The sequence below is a fragment of the Neophocaena asiaeorientalis genome, unplaced genomic scaffold (genome assembly GCF_003031525.2).
Source record: "Neophocaena asiaeorientalis asiaeorientalis breed wild unplaced genomic scaffold, Neophocaena_asiaeorientalis_V1.1 scaffold49, whole genome shotgun sequence".
Lineage (NCBI taxonomy): Eukaryota > Metazoa > Chordata > Mammalia > Artiodactyla > Phocoenidae > Neophocaena > Neophocaena asiaeorientalis.
The window spans coordinates 4650153-4663407 of record NW_020172456.1 but is presented as its reverse complement, the minus strand read 5'-3'; the positions used below and the strand labels follow the sequence as shown (position 1 = coordinate 4663407).

The window sequence follows — 13255 nt, the reverse complement described above, 5'->3', positions numbered from 1 at the left end:
GGGGGGTTGCGGGGGTGGGCAGGGGGAGAAAGCTGGAGAAAGAGAGGGAGGAAGGGAGGGGAATGAGAAGGAAAGACCAGTTGCTGCCCTAACAATACTGCTGCGGGGGTGAAGCCAGATCAAATGTTTTTTTTCATACTGTTCCAAAGTTATTTACGGTAAAACCTCCAGCGTGACCCTTTCAGGCACAAACAAAGCCTTGTTCTTTCTTAACAACTAGTCCCTTGATTTCCCACACGTTGTGTTGAACAATGAGGTTGGGGGCACAGAATAAAGCAGATGGGTTGCGGGGGTGGGCAGGGGGAGAAAGCTGGAGAAAGAGAGGGAGGAAGGGAGGGGAATGAGAAGGAAAGACCAGTTGCTGCCCTAACAATACTGCTGCGGGGGTGAAGCCAGATCAAATGTTTTTTTTCATACTGTTCCAAAGTTATTTACGGTAAAACCTCCAGCGTGACCCTTTCAGGCACAAACAAAGCCTTGTTCTTTCTTAACAACTAGTCCCTTGATTTCCCACACGTTGTGTTGAACAATGAGGTTGGGGGCACAGAATAAAGCAGATGACATCAATCTCCCTCAAGTCGGAGGCTTGTTTCAGAGCCCGAATTCTGGTCTGTGGCCAGCTGGCTGATTTCACAGAGGGCTCTACTGTCCAGGATGCCAGGCTGCGTATGCATTTGGGGGCCATGGCTCAGGATCAACCACCAGTTAGCAATTCACACAAGAAACAACACAGAAGTCACTGCACCTCACTAGATTTACCTTTATAAATCTGTTCCCTTTTCCTAGAAACTAGGCTCAGTCTTCAGAAGTCATCATAAAGATATGTATAGCAATTTCAAATTCTAAGCAGCCCCCTTCTCTAGACCAGTTGAAAAGAGAGAAGGCTGGGGACAATTGTTGAACAAGAGAAATTTAAATGAAGTAACAGAGGCAGGTTCAGTCATTTGCCAGTCTGCCAGGGGCCAGGGGCGTGGGCTGTGCCATGGGCTCCAGTTCCCTCCCCTTTTCCCTCTAAGGATCCATAAGGAGACTGTCTATGCATGGCCCTACGGCCAGCAGATGGCTCAGTCTGGCCTCAGAGAGTCCTCCGGAAGGAGCCTGTAACCCCATCTGCACTTGTCCTCATGAGTCGCTCCAACGCCCAGCCCACAGGTGCCCCTGTCCAGAAGCTGGTGGAGAACAGCAGTGGGACCCCACGCTTCTCAATGCGTTCCTTCCCAATTGACGACTTTGAGACTGGGCGTCCTCTGGGCAAAGGCAAGTTTGGAAATGTGTACTGGGCTTGGGAGAAGAAAAGCCATTTCATCGTGGCGCTCCAAGTCCTCTTCAAGTCTCAGGTAGAGAAGGAGGGTGTGGAGCACCAGCTGCACAGGGAGACTGAAATCCAGGCCCATCCGCAGCATCCCAACATCTTGCGTCTCTACAGCTACTTCTATGACTGGCAAGGATCTCCTTGATTCTGGAGTATGCCCTCCCGGTGGGAGCTCTACAAGAACATGCAGAAGAGCTGTACTTTTTTTTTTTTTTTTTGCGGTATGCGGGCCTCTCACTGTTGTGGCCTCTCCCGTTGCGGAGCACAGGCTCCGGACGCGCAGGCTCAGCGGCCATGGCTCACGAGCCCAGCCGCTCCGCGGCATGTGGGATCCTCCCAGACCGGGGCACAAACCCGCGTCTCCTGCATTGGCAGGACTCCCAACCACGGCGCCACCAGGGAAGCCCCCAGAGCTGCACTTTTGACGAGCAGTGTACAGCCACGACGATGGAGGAGCTGGCAGATGCTCTGATATACTGCCACGGGAAGAAGGTGATTCACAGAGACATAAAGCCAGAGAATCTGCTCTTGGGGCTCCACGGAGAGCCGAAGGTTGCCGACTTCGGCTGGTCTGTGCACGCCCCCTCCCTGAGGAGGAAGACAATGTGTGGCACTCTGGACTACATGCCCCCAGAGATGATTGAGGGGCGCATGCACAACGTAAAGGTGGATCTGTGGTGCATCAGAGTGTTCTGCTATGAGCTGCTGGTGGGAAACCCCCCCTTCGAGAGTGCTTCCCACAACGAGATGCATCGGTGCATCGTCAAGGTGGACCTGAGGTTCCCCCCTTCCATGCCTGCAGGAGCCCAGGAGCTCATCTACAAGCTGCTCAAGCATAAACGCTCAGAACGCTTACCGCTGGCCCAGGTCTCAGTCCACCCTTGGGTCCGGGCCCACTCTCGGAGGGTGCCGTTTCCCTCTGCCCTTCAGTCTGTCCCCTGAATTGTCCCTGTCATTTTCTCAGTTGTGTCTGTATGTCTGCATATGTGTAGTTAGGAGGAGGGGTTCCTGGTCTGTTCCCACATCTATCTTCTACCTCCTCTTTATTTAATAAACGCTGAAGCTTTTTGTACTAAATAAATAAATAAAGTAACATATTGTTTAACTTTTATGGAGAAGGAAACACAGAGTCAGGATTTAATTTAAAGCTAGAAATCTGTATATAATACAAAAATAAACTAGATTTTAATATTATTAAATTTTAATGTACCAATTAGCCTTCTGTACTAAACCATCTATTTATTGACCTGTTTCTAACCCACCGGACAACAGTCACATCAAATATAAATTTGAAAAAGACATATTTTTCCTAACAGGAAAAGATCAGCCCTCAGTACAGACAACAGTAATCATGAGCTGAAGTGTAACTGTTCCAAATAAAATCAATTAAAGCTATAGCATAGGGACTTCCCTGGTGGCGCAGTGGTTAAGAATCCACCTGCCAATACAGGGGACATGGGTTCAATCCCTGGTCTGGGAACATCCCACATGCCACAGAGCAACGAAGCCTGTGCACCACAACTACTGAGCCTGTGCTCTAGAGCCCGCGAGCCACAACTACTGAGCCTGTGTGCCACAACTACTGAAGCCCACGCACCTAGAGGCCGTGCTCCACAACAAAAGAAGCTACCACAATGAGAAGCCCGCTCGCCGCAACTAAAGAAAGCCCGCGTGCAGCAACAAAGACCCAGTGCGGCCAAAAATAAGTAAATAAATAAATTTTTATTTAATAAAAAGCTATAGCATACACACACACACACACACACACACAAACACTCTTTTCATACAGCTTTTAGTGTGAAAAAATGTTATAAGCCAATGGTTTCCCAACCGCCAAGATCCTTCTTGATAATTTTTATGCTTAAATTGTGATAAGCGTACGACTCAAGGCTGAACTCTCCAAATGATCTTGTTTGGCTTTTTCATCTGTAAGCTAGTTGGGAAACACGGGGACCATAACTGAGTGTAATATCCAAATAAAAGATAATCTCATTTAGGAAAATGAATTATTAATAGCAACAGCACTCTTGAAGAATGACAATGAAAATAAACCTTAGACCAATAAGATTATTTGGAAGAGGTTAAAAAAAGTATAAGTGATCTAAATTACCGGTAGGCTTTTCTTTCCTTTCCAGTGATGATTATGACATCTCCTCACAATTGCTTTCTCTCTTTCTGTATTTCCAAAACATAAATCACCCTTAGGCAATAACTAACTCATCTCATCCCCTAAAATTAATTCATCCTCCAATTTTCACCATTAACAAGCACTCTAAATAATAAATGGTACTGGAATCTATTAAATTATTATGGTATCATCTAGTCTTTCTGAAAATGTGGTTTTCAATTCACAGATTCTGAGTCCCTACAACGGGCTTTTAATATGGACCTGAAGTAATGAGGAAACTTCTACATTCACTATGAATGATGAGTTGGTACTTCTGCTTCAATTCTGTGCAGCAGTCTTTAAATCTGAAACTATTTAGCCTGGTTTAGCCTCATTTTATGAAATGAGTAGAGAAGGGATAACCTCAATTGGAAATCTTAACACAAAGCACATCCCAACATGGGCCTGAAGGAGAAATCTTTGCGGAAAGAGTCCCACCCATCATTTCAATCCATTTCTCTCTCTAGAAAGGCCTTCGCTGGCCACTCAAATACTTTACCCCATTAATCACGCCTTACCACCTACTGCTTGATTTTTCATTATAGTACTTATCACTACCTGACATTGTGTGTATTTTTTTTTAACTTGTATTTTGTCTTTGTTCTCCACTAGAGCTCAAGGACCTTGTCTGCAATTCATTGTTATAACCCCAGCTATGTCTGGCATATACTAAGTATTAAATAAATATTTACTGAATGAATGCGAGAATCATAAAAACTCAGAATTCCTCTCATTAAAATATTCTTTATCTGGTCACTGCAATGACATAGGGTGGGGGAGTCAGATAAGCAATTCAATTTTCATTCACTAGACAGGAAAGAAGAGTACCAACATCTATGGCCCACCACAATGGGCCCTGAACGATTAAAGAAACCACCTCCATTAGCCCTTCTAACAGTTCTATGAAGTCTATCATCCCCATCTTACATATAAGAGACCCAAAGAGAAAGGTTAAGTAATTCCCCTAAGACCATACACCCTTTAAATGGTGGAGCTGATGGGATCTGAACCCAAATCTGTCTGACTCCAGGTGCAGGCTCAATAAGACTAAGATATTTAACTCAGTTGTACAACAATGCCTACGTAGTATATTAAACCGAAGACACAAAGATGAATAGGACAGCAAGGAGTTCACAAAGTAAGCTGTGTCAAACAGGATGTAATGGAAGCACACAAGAGGGGTGTACAGGCAAAGACTGGTCCAGGTTAAGAGAACACTGTGTTCAAAGAACTGCAAGGTATTCAGAACAGCTAGAGGCAGGAGGAGAGAGGTGAAGAGGAAGGAAGAGGTAAAGATCAAAGATGAGGCTAGGACAGTGTCAATTCATTTGTTCATTCATTCCTTAAGTTGAAGTCCTACTGTGTACCAGGCACTGTATTAGACACAGGCATTTCAATGATGATTGAGACACAGCCTCTGCTCAAGGAGCTTAAAGTCTACCTGAGGAGATGGGTAAATACAAAACTACAACACAGTGTGATACATGATAACACTGATGTATTCACTGGACATTAAGGTGCTCCTTGATAGGGAGATGATGAACGAGACAGGTCTATCAAGGCACTACACTCACAAAGACCCTTCTAAGAGAGACTGCCTCAATTAGAGCAATAACTAAATGCCAAGCCCAGTTGGCCAAGTTTTGCACTTCAGAAAGTGTCCAGTTCTCCAAACCTCAACCCAAACCACAGCTGCTTAAACCAGGGGTGGATATATGACCAAAGAGAAGATAAGCAACAGGCTGTTCAGAGACTTAGATAAAAAAAGGAGCTGAACCAATGAGATCCTTGCACTCCGGAGTCACACCTCAGAAGCTGAAATGATGCATAGAGAGAATCCTGGAGGCAGTGTCTGGGCCACGAGTGGTCAAAATTTAAGACAAAGCAGAACTACGTGGACAGAGGCTATGAAAAAAGGTTGCAAACTATGCTAAGGAGTGGGATCAAACCACAGATAGGTCTGTGGCCTGCACAATATATTAAACTGTTAAAAATGACACCCAACTTAACGGTCTCTAAAATACCATTTCTCACAAAAAGGAACCACAACTTCTTGGAGGAATAGCTGCATCCAGGTCAGGGGTTTGACATACAAAAGATGAGCCTTCGGCACCTAGTTGTTCCACACAACAGGGCAGCTATCAAAGTCTAATAGGATTGTGTCAAAAGGATACAGGAGCCAAAGAGACAAGTGAGCATAGAGAACGAATGCAGATGACTAAAACAATGACTCCAAAAATTGAAATAAGCAACAATAAAAAATGATCTCAGTATAATACTTAAAACAACAAAAACAACCTTCTTCAGACTACACTGGAAATGACAAGGGTAACTTCCTTACTCTGAAAACTGTCAATAAGAAGGAATAAACTCTGCACTTACCCCGACTTTCCTTCCTGAATTATAAATTTTAGGGTAACCAAATGGCCTCAAGTGATGAATTCTTTAATAATTCCAGCTAATAAATATGAAAGGAACAACAATTAGAAAATCATCATTTCACAACCTTAATGAAACAAGTAATTTACATAAGTCATCAGTGGCTTCCTAAGTGAAAGATTAATTGGAAGTTTTACATTGGAGGCTTCGGGCTATTACCATCTTGGTAGGCAGGATAATGTCCCCACCCCCCAAGAGATGTCCATAGCCTAATTTCCAGACCTGTGAATATGTTACCCTATGTGGCAAAAGGGGTTTTGCAGATGTGGATTAAATTAAGGGTCATTATAAGGGAAAGAGGGAAGCAGCACAGTCAGAGTAGATGAGATGATGGAAGCTGAGGAGGGAGACAGGTTTGGGTGGGAGAAAGGAAGAGAAAGTTTTGGAGATACTATGCTGCTGGCTTTCAAGACGGAGGAAGTGGTCACCAGCCAAAGAATGCAGGTGGTCTCTAGAAGTTGGAAAAGGCAAGTAAATGGATTCTCCCCTAGAACCTTCAGAAGGAACACAGTCCTGCTGACACCTTGATTTTAGGACTTCTGACCTCTAGAACTGTAAGATAAATGTGTGTTGTGAGCCACTAAGTTCATGGTAATTTGTTATAGCAGCAGTTGGACACTAATACACCCAACTGAACCCACTGATCTATCTTCGCAGCACTAAGGGGCACAAAAAGTACTGTGTGCTCTGCCGTGATGCCACATGAGGTACACAATACCACCCTTAAAGTAACCTCACCAAAAGATAAACCTGAATCTAGTTACATCTTTACAGCTGATTCCTTTTACAAGAAATATGGGGGAAAGAACTCGTTAAATGACACCTCAAGGAAGCGGAGACAAATCCAAAATGTAGGACGTGATTTAAGGACCTCTGACTCCAACAATACAATTTCAAGCATATAAAAAAGGCGGGGGCGGGGAGGGAGAGTGGACTGCTATAGATTAAAGAGACTTGAGTGATACAACAAATTAATTTTAAATAGGTATTTTTGAGACAAGCGGAGAAATTTGAATATGAATTGGGTATTATCAGATAGCATTATGGAATTATTGTTAAATTTGTGAGGTATATTATAGTCACATAACATTGTGATTAAGTTCATAATTTTTAAGAGATTCATCCTGAATTATGAAGGACTGAAATACCACGATATCTAGGATTTACTTTAAAACAGTTCAGCATAAAATGAGAAGGGAGAAATAGTTAAGATGAAACAAGTGTGACAAGAACCTGATAACTGTTGAATCTGGGTAATGTGTACACAGTGGACTGACTGCACTCTTCTCTATAAAACTGAAAATAAACAAATGCCAAAATTGATTTGAATTAGTTGGTGACATTTTAAAACCAGGAGCTTTCACATGAAAATCTAGATTTCTGACTTCATTTGAAAAATCAGGTGTGGCAACAGGCCCTCATCAAGAGATGAGTACTGGCTACTCCAAACTGACAGTTTCCACTACTCCCAATTATCTCCCATTTAACATCACCACTGTTTTTCTTATAGCTGGCCCAATTCATTCATTTACATTACCTACTTGGCGTTTAGGTTAAGGACCCCAGGAGTAGTCCGATTAAGCTGGTTAGTGGCAAGAGAACAGAGCAGACATGGGGAGAGCAACTCTGATGGTAAAATGCTAGTGCGTAGATGCACAGAGTCCTGCTGTCAAGGTCCCTTCAGCAGCCTTGGATACAGATGTAATTCCCATAAGACTATGCTACACTATATGCTTCCTGTATTCAGTGCTTACTAGAAGCAAGGCAGTACGCCTGACATTCTGAAAAATACAAACATGAAAATAATTCCTGCCCTCAGGATACTAACAGTCTAATGAGGAAGACAAAATATAAATATAAGTAATTACAATATAAGATGAAAATAAGTGAGTTTAGGGTACTGTTCAGGGAGGTTCATATGTAAAATGCAAAGTGAGGAGTGACAAAGCATACAAAGCTTCAGGAACAGGTCATGAAGAACGCTACAGAGTACGCTGGGAAATTTACATTTTACCAGATGAAGAACAGTCAGCCACGGGAGGGTTTTAAAACGTAAGTACAGGGCTTCCCTGGCGGCGCGGTGGGTGGGAGTCTGCCTGCCGATGCAGGGGACACGGGTTCGTGCCCCGGTCCGGGAAGATCCCACGTGCCGCGGAGCGGCTGGGCCCGTGAGCCATGGCTGCTGAGCCTGCGCATCCGGAGCCTGTGCTCTGCAACGGGAGAGGCCGCAGCAGTGAGAGGCCCGCGTACCGCAAAAAAAAAAAAAAACGTAAGTACAAATCAGAGGGGGCAACACTAAAGATGAGAGTAAACTCTCATTGCTCAAATTCTCTGATTCTATGCACTACACATCCTTTGAAGAGCCAGAAGCACGACCCCCAAAATGTTATCTAAGCATATAAAATTATGCCATCATCTCTTTCTTGGCCAAAGGTGTTTGGTATCTGAAGAGAATAACAAAAGGCTGGCTCATGGTGCAACAGCACTGAAACTAGTTTATATCTCTCAAATAAAGTCTATATAAACTGCATCTGTTACCACTACTGGGTTCCAATACCTTAAAAATAAATTATGGTCTTATTATACCTGAAGCTCTATTAAAATGTAAAAATGTTTCTTCCTGTTTAGTTCAAGACCCATTCTGTTAAAAACAAAAACCACGTGCTTATAGTGAATGAATAAAATTACCTAAAATACAATCGAATCTTGACACATATCAAATTATATTAACGTTTCAAAGATCAGGCCCGGTCATCCTAAATGTAATATGGGACCAAACGGCACTATAGTAGTAGTTGTCACCATCCAAGAGTATCACTGAAATTTACTGAAAACTTGGCCAAGTCCATACTCTGGGGTACCAAAAAGGAAAGGACTAGAGACTGAAACCGTTTTGTGACCAGTAATCGACTTTAATCAATCACAGGAATTACAAATAAAAAACAAAAAGAATAAGATTGCAGCACTTTTCTGTCACCTTACTTAACTCCCAAACTAAGAATCAATTCCAGCTCTGACACCAATATGTTCTACTACCTCTCTGAGCCTCAGTTTCCTCGTGTGTAAAATGAGGCTAACAGTATCTACTTCGTAGGGTAGTGTACGAACTAAATGGTAATATGTGTACAGTAGCACAGGACCTGACACACAGCTGATGCCCAAGAAATAACAGCTTTTTGTTATTCACAGTAAGCTTCAGTGCTTCCGTCGTTTTCCTGAGACATCCAGGTGTCTTAAGATGCCGGTCCCTACACATAAGCAGCATCCAAAGACTTCTTTGGAGACCCTAGTTACAGTTCAAGGTACCTAAGACCAAAACAGGTATAGGACCGTGACAAGGACCCAAAGTCAAGGCCGTCGCCGCTCAGCTGTCACCATATCCGCCAAGGCCGGGCGGCCCTTCAATGGTCTCCCAGCTTTGGCGCCCAGCTCCGCCCCGCGACAGCCAACAAGCGGGGTGAGGGGGCGGTCTCGACAGCTCGCCCTTTAGCGCTCCGGGAGGCCAGACCGCCCTCCAGGCCTCCGCCCGCCGGACTCTCGAGTCCTCAGCTACCTCGCCGACTCTTTCAGTCTTCTCACCCCGCCCCACCCAGTACCTCACCTTAAGATGGGTGCGTAGGCCGCCGGCGCCCCCAGACTGGTCGGTGATCTCGTACGCGCCCGTCACCAGCAGGTCCTTGTGGATCTCTTCGCGGAGGCACTTGCGGGAGTTAACAGGCAGATGGAAGGAGATGGCGAGGACCGAGGTGGGGCCAAGCAGGAGTAAAAGCAGCAACGCTAACGGGTAAGGGCCACGCTGGGCCCGTGGCCCAGAGAAACCAGACATCGTGCCGGAGACTGTTCACCACCCTGGGCCTCTATCGCGCCGGAACCGGGAGGGATCACGTAACTCACCTCTGACCTTCCAATGCCGCTGGCGCCATTTTGGAGGCTGGCAAATAGATGAAAAATGTATAGTGAATCTTTTGAAAGGGAAGAAGGCATATGATACCACGTAATGCCTTCAAATTAAAGTGGTTAAATGAGGTTTTCTAGAAGCTTCCGGAAAAAGTCATTTTTGTTAAGCTCTGTGACCGCCCAGTCGACCATAGCAAGTACGGGCAGCACAGGAAGCAATTCTCCTTGAACATCCGGAAGTAGCGCCCGCGAGTTTTAAGGTCGGTGATACCATAGCAACCAAGCCCCAATAGGAAACAGCCACAAAGCCCATCGCTGGGCCCGCCCACCAACCTCCCAGGCGCACCGGACGTGGGGAAGAGGTTGCGTTGTCCCAGCGCTTTGGTGACAATTGGGACATTGAGCACTTGAGAGGAAGACTTCGAGAGGCTGAGAAAAGATTCTAATTTGGCTATTAGGCGAGCGGGGGCCAGAACCTCAGAGAAGGGGTAGAGGTCACCTGGTGAATGTGAGCTGGAGGTGTCCAGTTCATGCTCCTGAGCCGGGTATTTGGGCTGGAATAACTGATTTCTTTTCTTTTTTTAAAAAATAAATTTATTTATTTATTTTTGGCAGTGTTGGGTCGTCGTTTCTGTGCGAGGGCTTTCTCTAGTTGCGGCGAGCGGGGTCCACTCTTCTGCGCGGTGCGCGGTGCGCGGGCCTTTCACTGTCTCGGCCTCTCTTGTTGCGGAGCACAGGCTCCAGACGCGCAGGCTCAGTAGTTGTGGCTCACGGGCCCAGTTGCTCCGCGGCATGTGGGATCTTCCCAGACCAGGGCTCGAACCCGTGTTCCCTGCATTGGCAGGCAGGTTCTCAACCACGAGCGCCACCAGGGAAGCCCCCTTCGAATAACTGATTTCTGAATGTGCATCTTAGTTAGCAAACATTGAGCACCTACTCTGCTAGGTACTATTCAAGCTAAATTTGGATTCTGTATTTAAATTGAATAAAACCTTGTGTTAGCCCACCGTGGGAGATGAACCTAATGCAGTTTACCAGGTAAGCGTTATGCAGGGAAAGCAAGTATTGGTGTGTTTTAAGTGTTTAAATTACTTTAGGGATCAAATTGGCTAGTCTATAGTAAGAAAATTTACATGGTAATCATTCACGCTTTCATTTAACACATATTTACTGACTACCTACTGTGTGCCAGACACTATAGCATGCATGCATACCGACATGTTTATTGATTTAACAAACCATTATGGGGATGCTATCAAATATTCAGGGCTGAAGAAAATAGGAAGATAAAAAAGGAGTACTCCACAGCCTATGTTTAGAATTATCTACTTCGATTCATGTTTATTGAGCATCTACAGAAATACCCAGAAGATGGACTGTCTGTTCTTAGTAAATTAAATAATTGTTCTGTATTTATAACTTCTTTCATTCTTTTCCTGGAACTGAAGTCCCACGAACAAAACAAGAACAAACATAAAGGAGCTGTAAAGCATTTTAAAATTTGACAAATGTCATATAATAATTACCTTATGAGGTGTCTACTTAGGAACATTTAGTTTGATTATTTTATCCCTGATCTAAGATATGATTGTTCATCTACTCACTACATCCTGATAATCTGCACTGGCCTTTTCCCTGCCAGTGCAGGGAATCAGAACCAAGCCGTTATCTAATTCATTGTTTACTCTCAGTCCTGAGGCTCTGCTGACCATCAGCAAGAGATCTGCAACCCATAAAATACCTGTGTGTGTGTTTTCTTTAAATTTCTTACATTTAAATAATAGCTTATATGTTTTAAAATATTTTCACAAATATTAATGATCTCATTTGGCGTTTTCAAAACCCATGGGACATAGGCTGGGGAAATCTGTTGATTTTACAGATGAGGAAACTGAGGTTCTGAGAGGCCAGAGAACTTCTGTACCCAAAGTCCCATAGTTTAAAAGTGACAGAGTCAGTCTGAGGGCCTGAACCATCTTCAGAAAGGTGCTATTACATATTATTTTACAGGTGAAGAAACTGAGACTTAGGGAAATTGAGTTACTTTCTGCAGTCACAGCTCTTAAGTCCTTTCCTGTTCTATATTCTCACTTATCCTGGCCCCCAGCTCTTTCCTGTCCCCCATTCCCTCCTTTATATTTTTCTCCTTCGTACTCATCCCTATCTAGTTTCTGCATACATTTCACTTATTTATCACACTTATTGATCTGTCTCCCTAACTAGGATATCTGTTGTGTCAGGGGCAGGAATTTTTGTCTATTTTATTCATTGCTTTATTTCCTGAATCTAAAATAGTGCCTGGCACTTAGAAGGCACAATAAATAATGGTTCAATGAATGCAAGATTAATTCCTTAGCTCCTAGCAGAAGGTCTAACAGCAAATTTCTTCCATTATTCCTTAGCTGTTTTCAAACAAATTTATTTAATCCATAATGTATCCAAAATGTAGGTACTAATTCAGTTTCACCAACAATGAGCATATTTTTTAAATAAATTTTTTTATTTTTATTTTCTTACTTTTGGCTGCGTAGAGTCTTCATTGCTGCGTGCGGGCTTTCTCGAGTTGCGGCGAGTGGAGGCTACTCTTCGTTGCCATGCACGGGCTTCTTGTTGCGGTGGCTTCTCTTTGTCATGGAGCAAGGGCTCTAGGCACACGCGCTTCAGTAGTTGCAGCACGTGGGCTCAGTAGTTGTGGCTTGTGGGCTCTAGAGTGCAGGCTCAGTAGTTGTGGCACACAGGCTTAGTTGTGGGATCTTCCCGGACTAGGGCTAGAACCCGTGTCCCCTGCATTGGCAGGCAGATTCTTAACCACTGCGCCACCAGGAAAGTCCTCATATCTTTTTTTTTAAATTGAAAAATGTGATCTTGTTTCCATATAAGGACAGTGGGAAAAAAAAATCTACCCTCTGTGCTGTGTAACTAGAGGGCAGAGTAGATATTCCTAGGGAACTAGAATTTTTGAACTCTGCATCAGCATTAAACAAGGTACCATTTTACATCTGTTTGGGGAAAAGGCCTCATTCTGAATTGGAGAGCAAATGGAAAGTGTCCCTCAAGTAGAGAAACTGTTTTTTCCTGGCCTAACAGTCCTCTGCCATCCCATCATCCTGAAACTTCCCCAGCCAGTCTCACCTAAGACTCCTGAACCCCCATCCCCCCACCCCCCAGACTGTGGAGGTGAAGAGATGTCACTAGGACACACCCTCCAGCCAGTCTATCCTTAAGCCACAAGTTTCGCAAACTTTTGTTTGTGTGAGAGGGAGTTTGTTTAAAACACATCTCACTCCAGACAGTGATTCAGAAGCTCTTATTAAAAATCTGATTTGTAATAACCTTGCTGGGCAATTCGGTGGTTGGAAGTCCCTGGAAGAGCTATGGCCCTTTGATGACTCCTTTAACCAGACTAATCCTCTGGTGTGGCTTGAGGATCCCCAGCTCCA

The 13255-nt window shown here is 44.2% G+C and overlaps 1 protein-coding gene and 1 pseudogene across 1 annotated transcript in view; one reads left to right on the top strand and one right to left on the bottom strand.

Moving 5' to 3' along the window:
• TMED10 (transmembrane p24 trafficking protein 10) overlaps positions 1-10361 on the bottom strand; it is a 42548-nt gene extending 32187 nt beyond the window's left edge. Inside the window, exon 1 of the mRNA XM_024737834.1 lies at positions 9520-10361. Coding sequence (XP_024593602.1) covers positions 9520-9744 — 225 coding nt within the window. The 5' untranslated portion in view covers positions 9745-10361. The remainder of the gene's footprint in view (positions 1-9519) is intronic.
• On the top strand, positions 1048-2254 carry LOC112394873 (aurora kinase B-like; annotated as a pseudogene).
• Positions 10362-13255: the final 2894 nt, after the last annotated feature.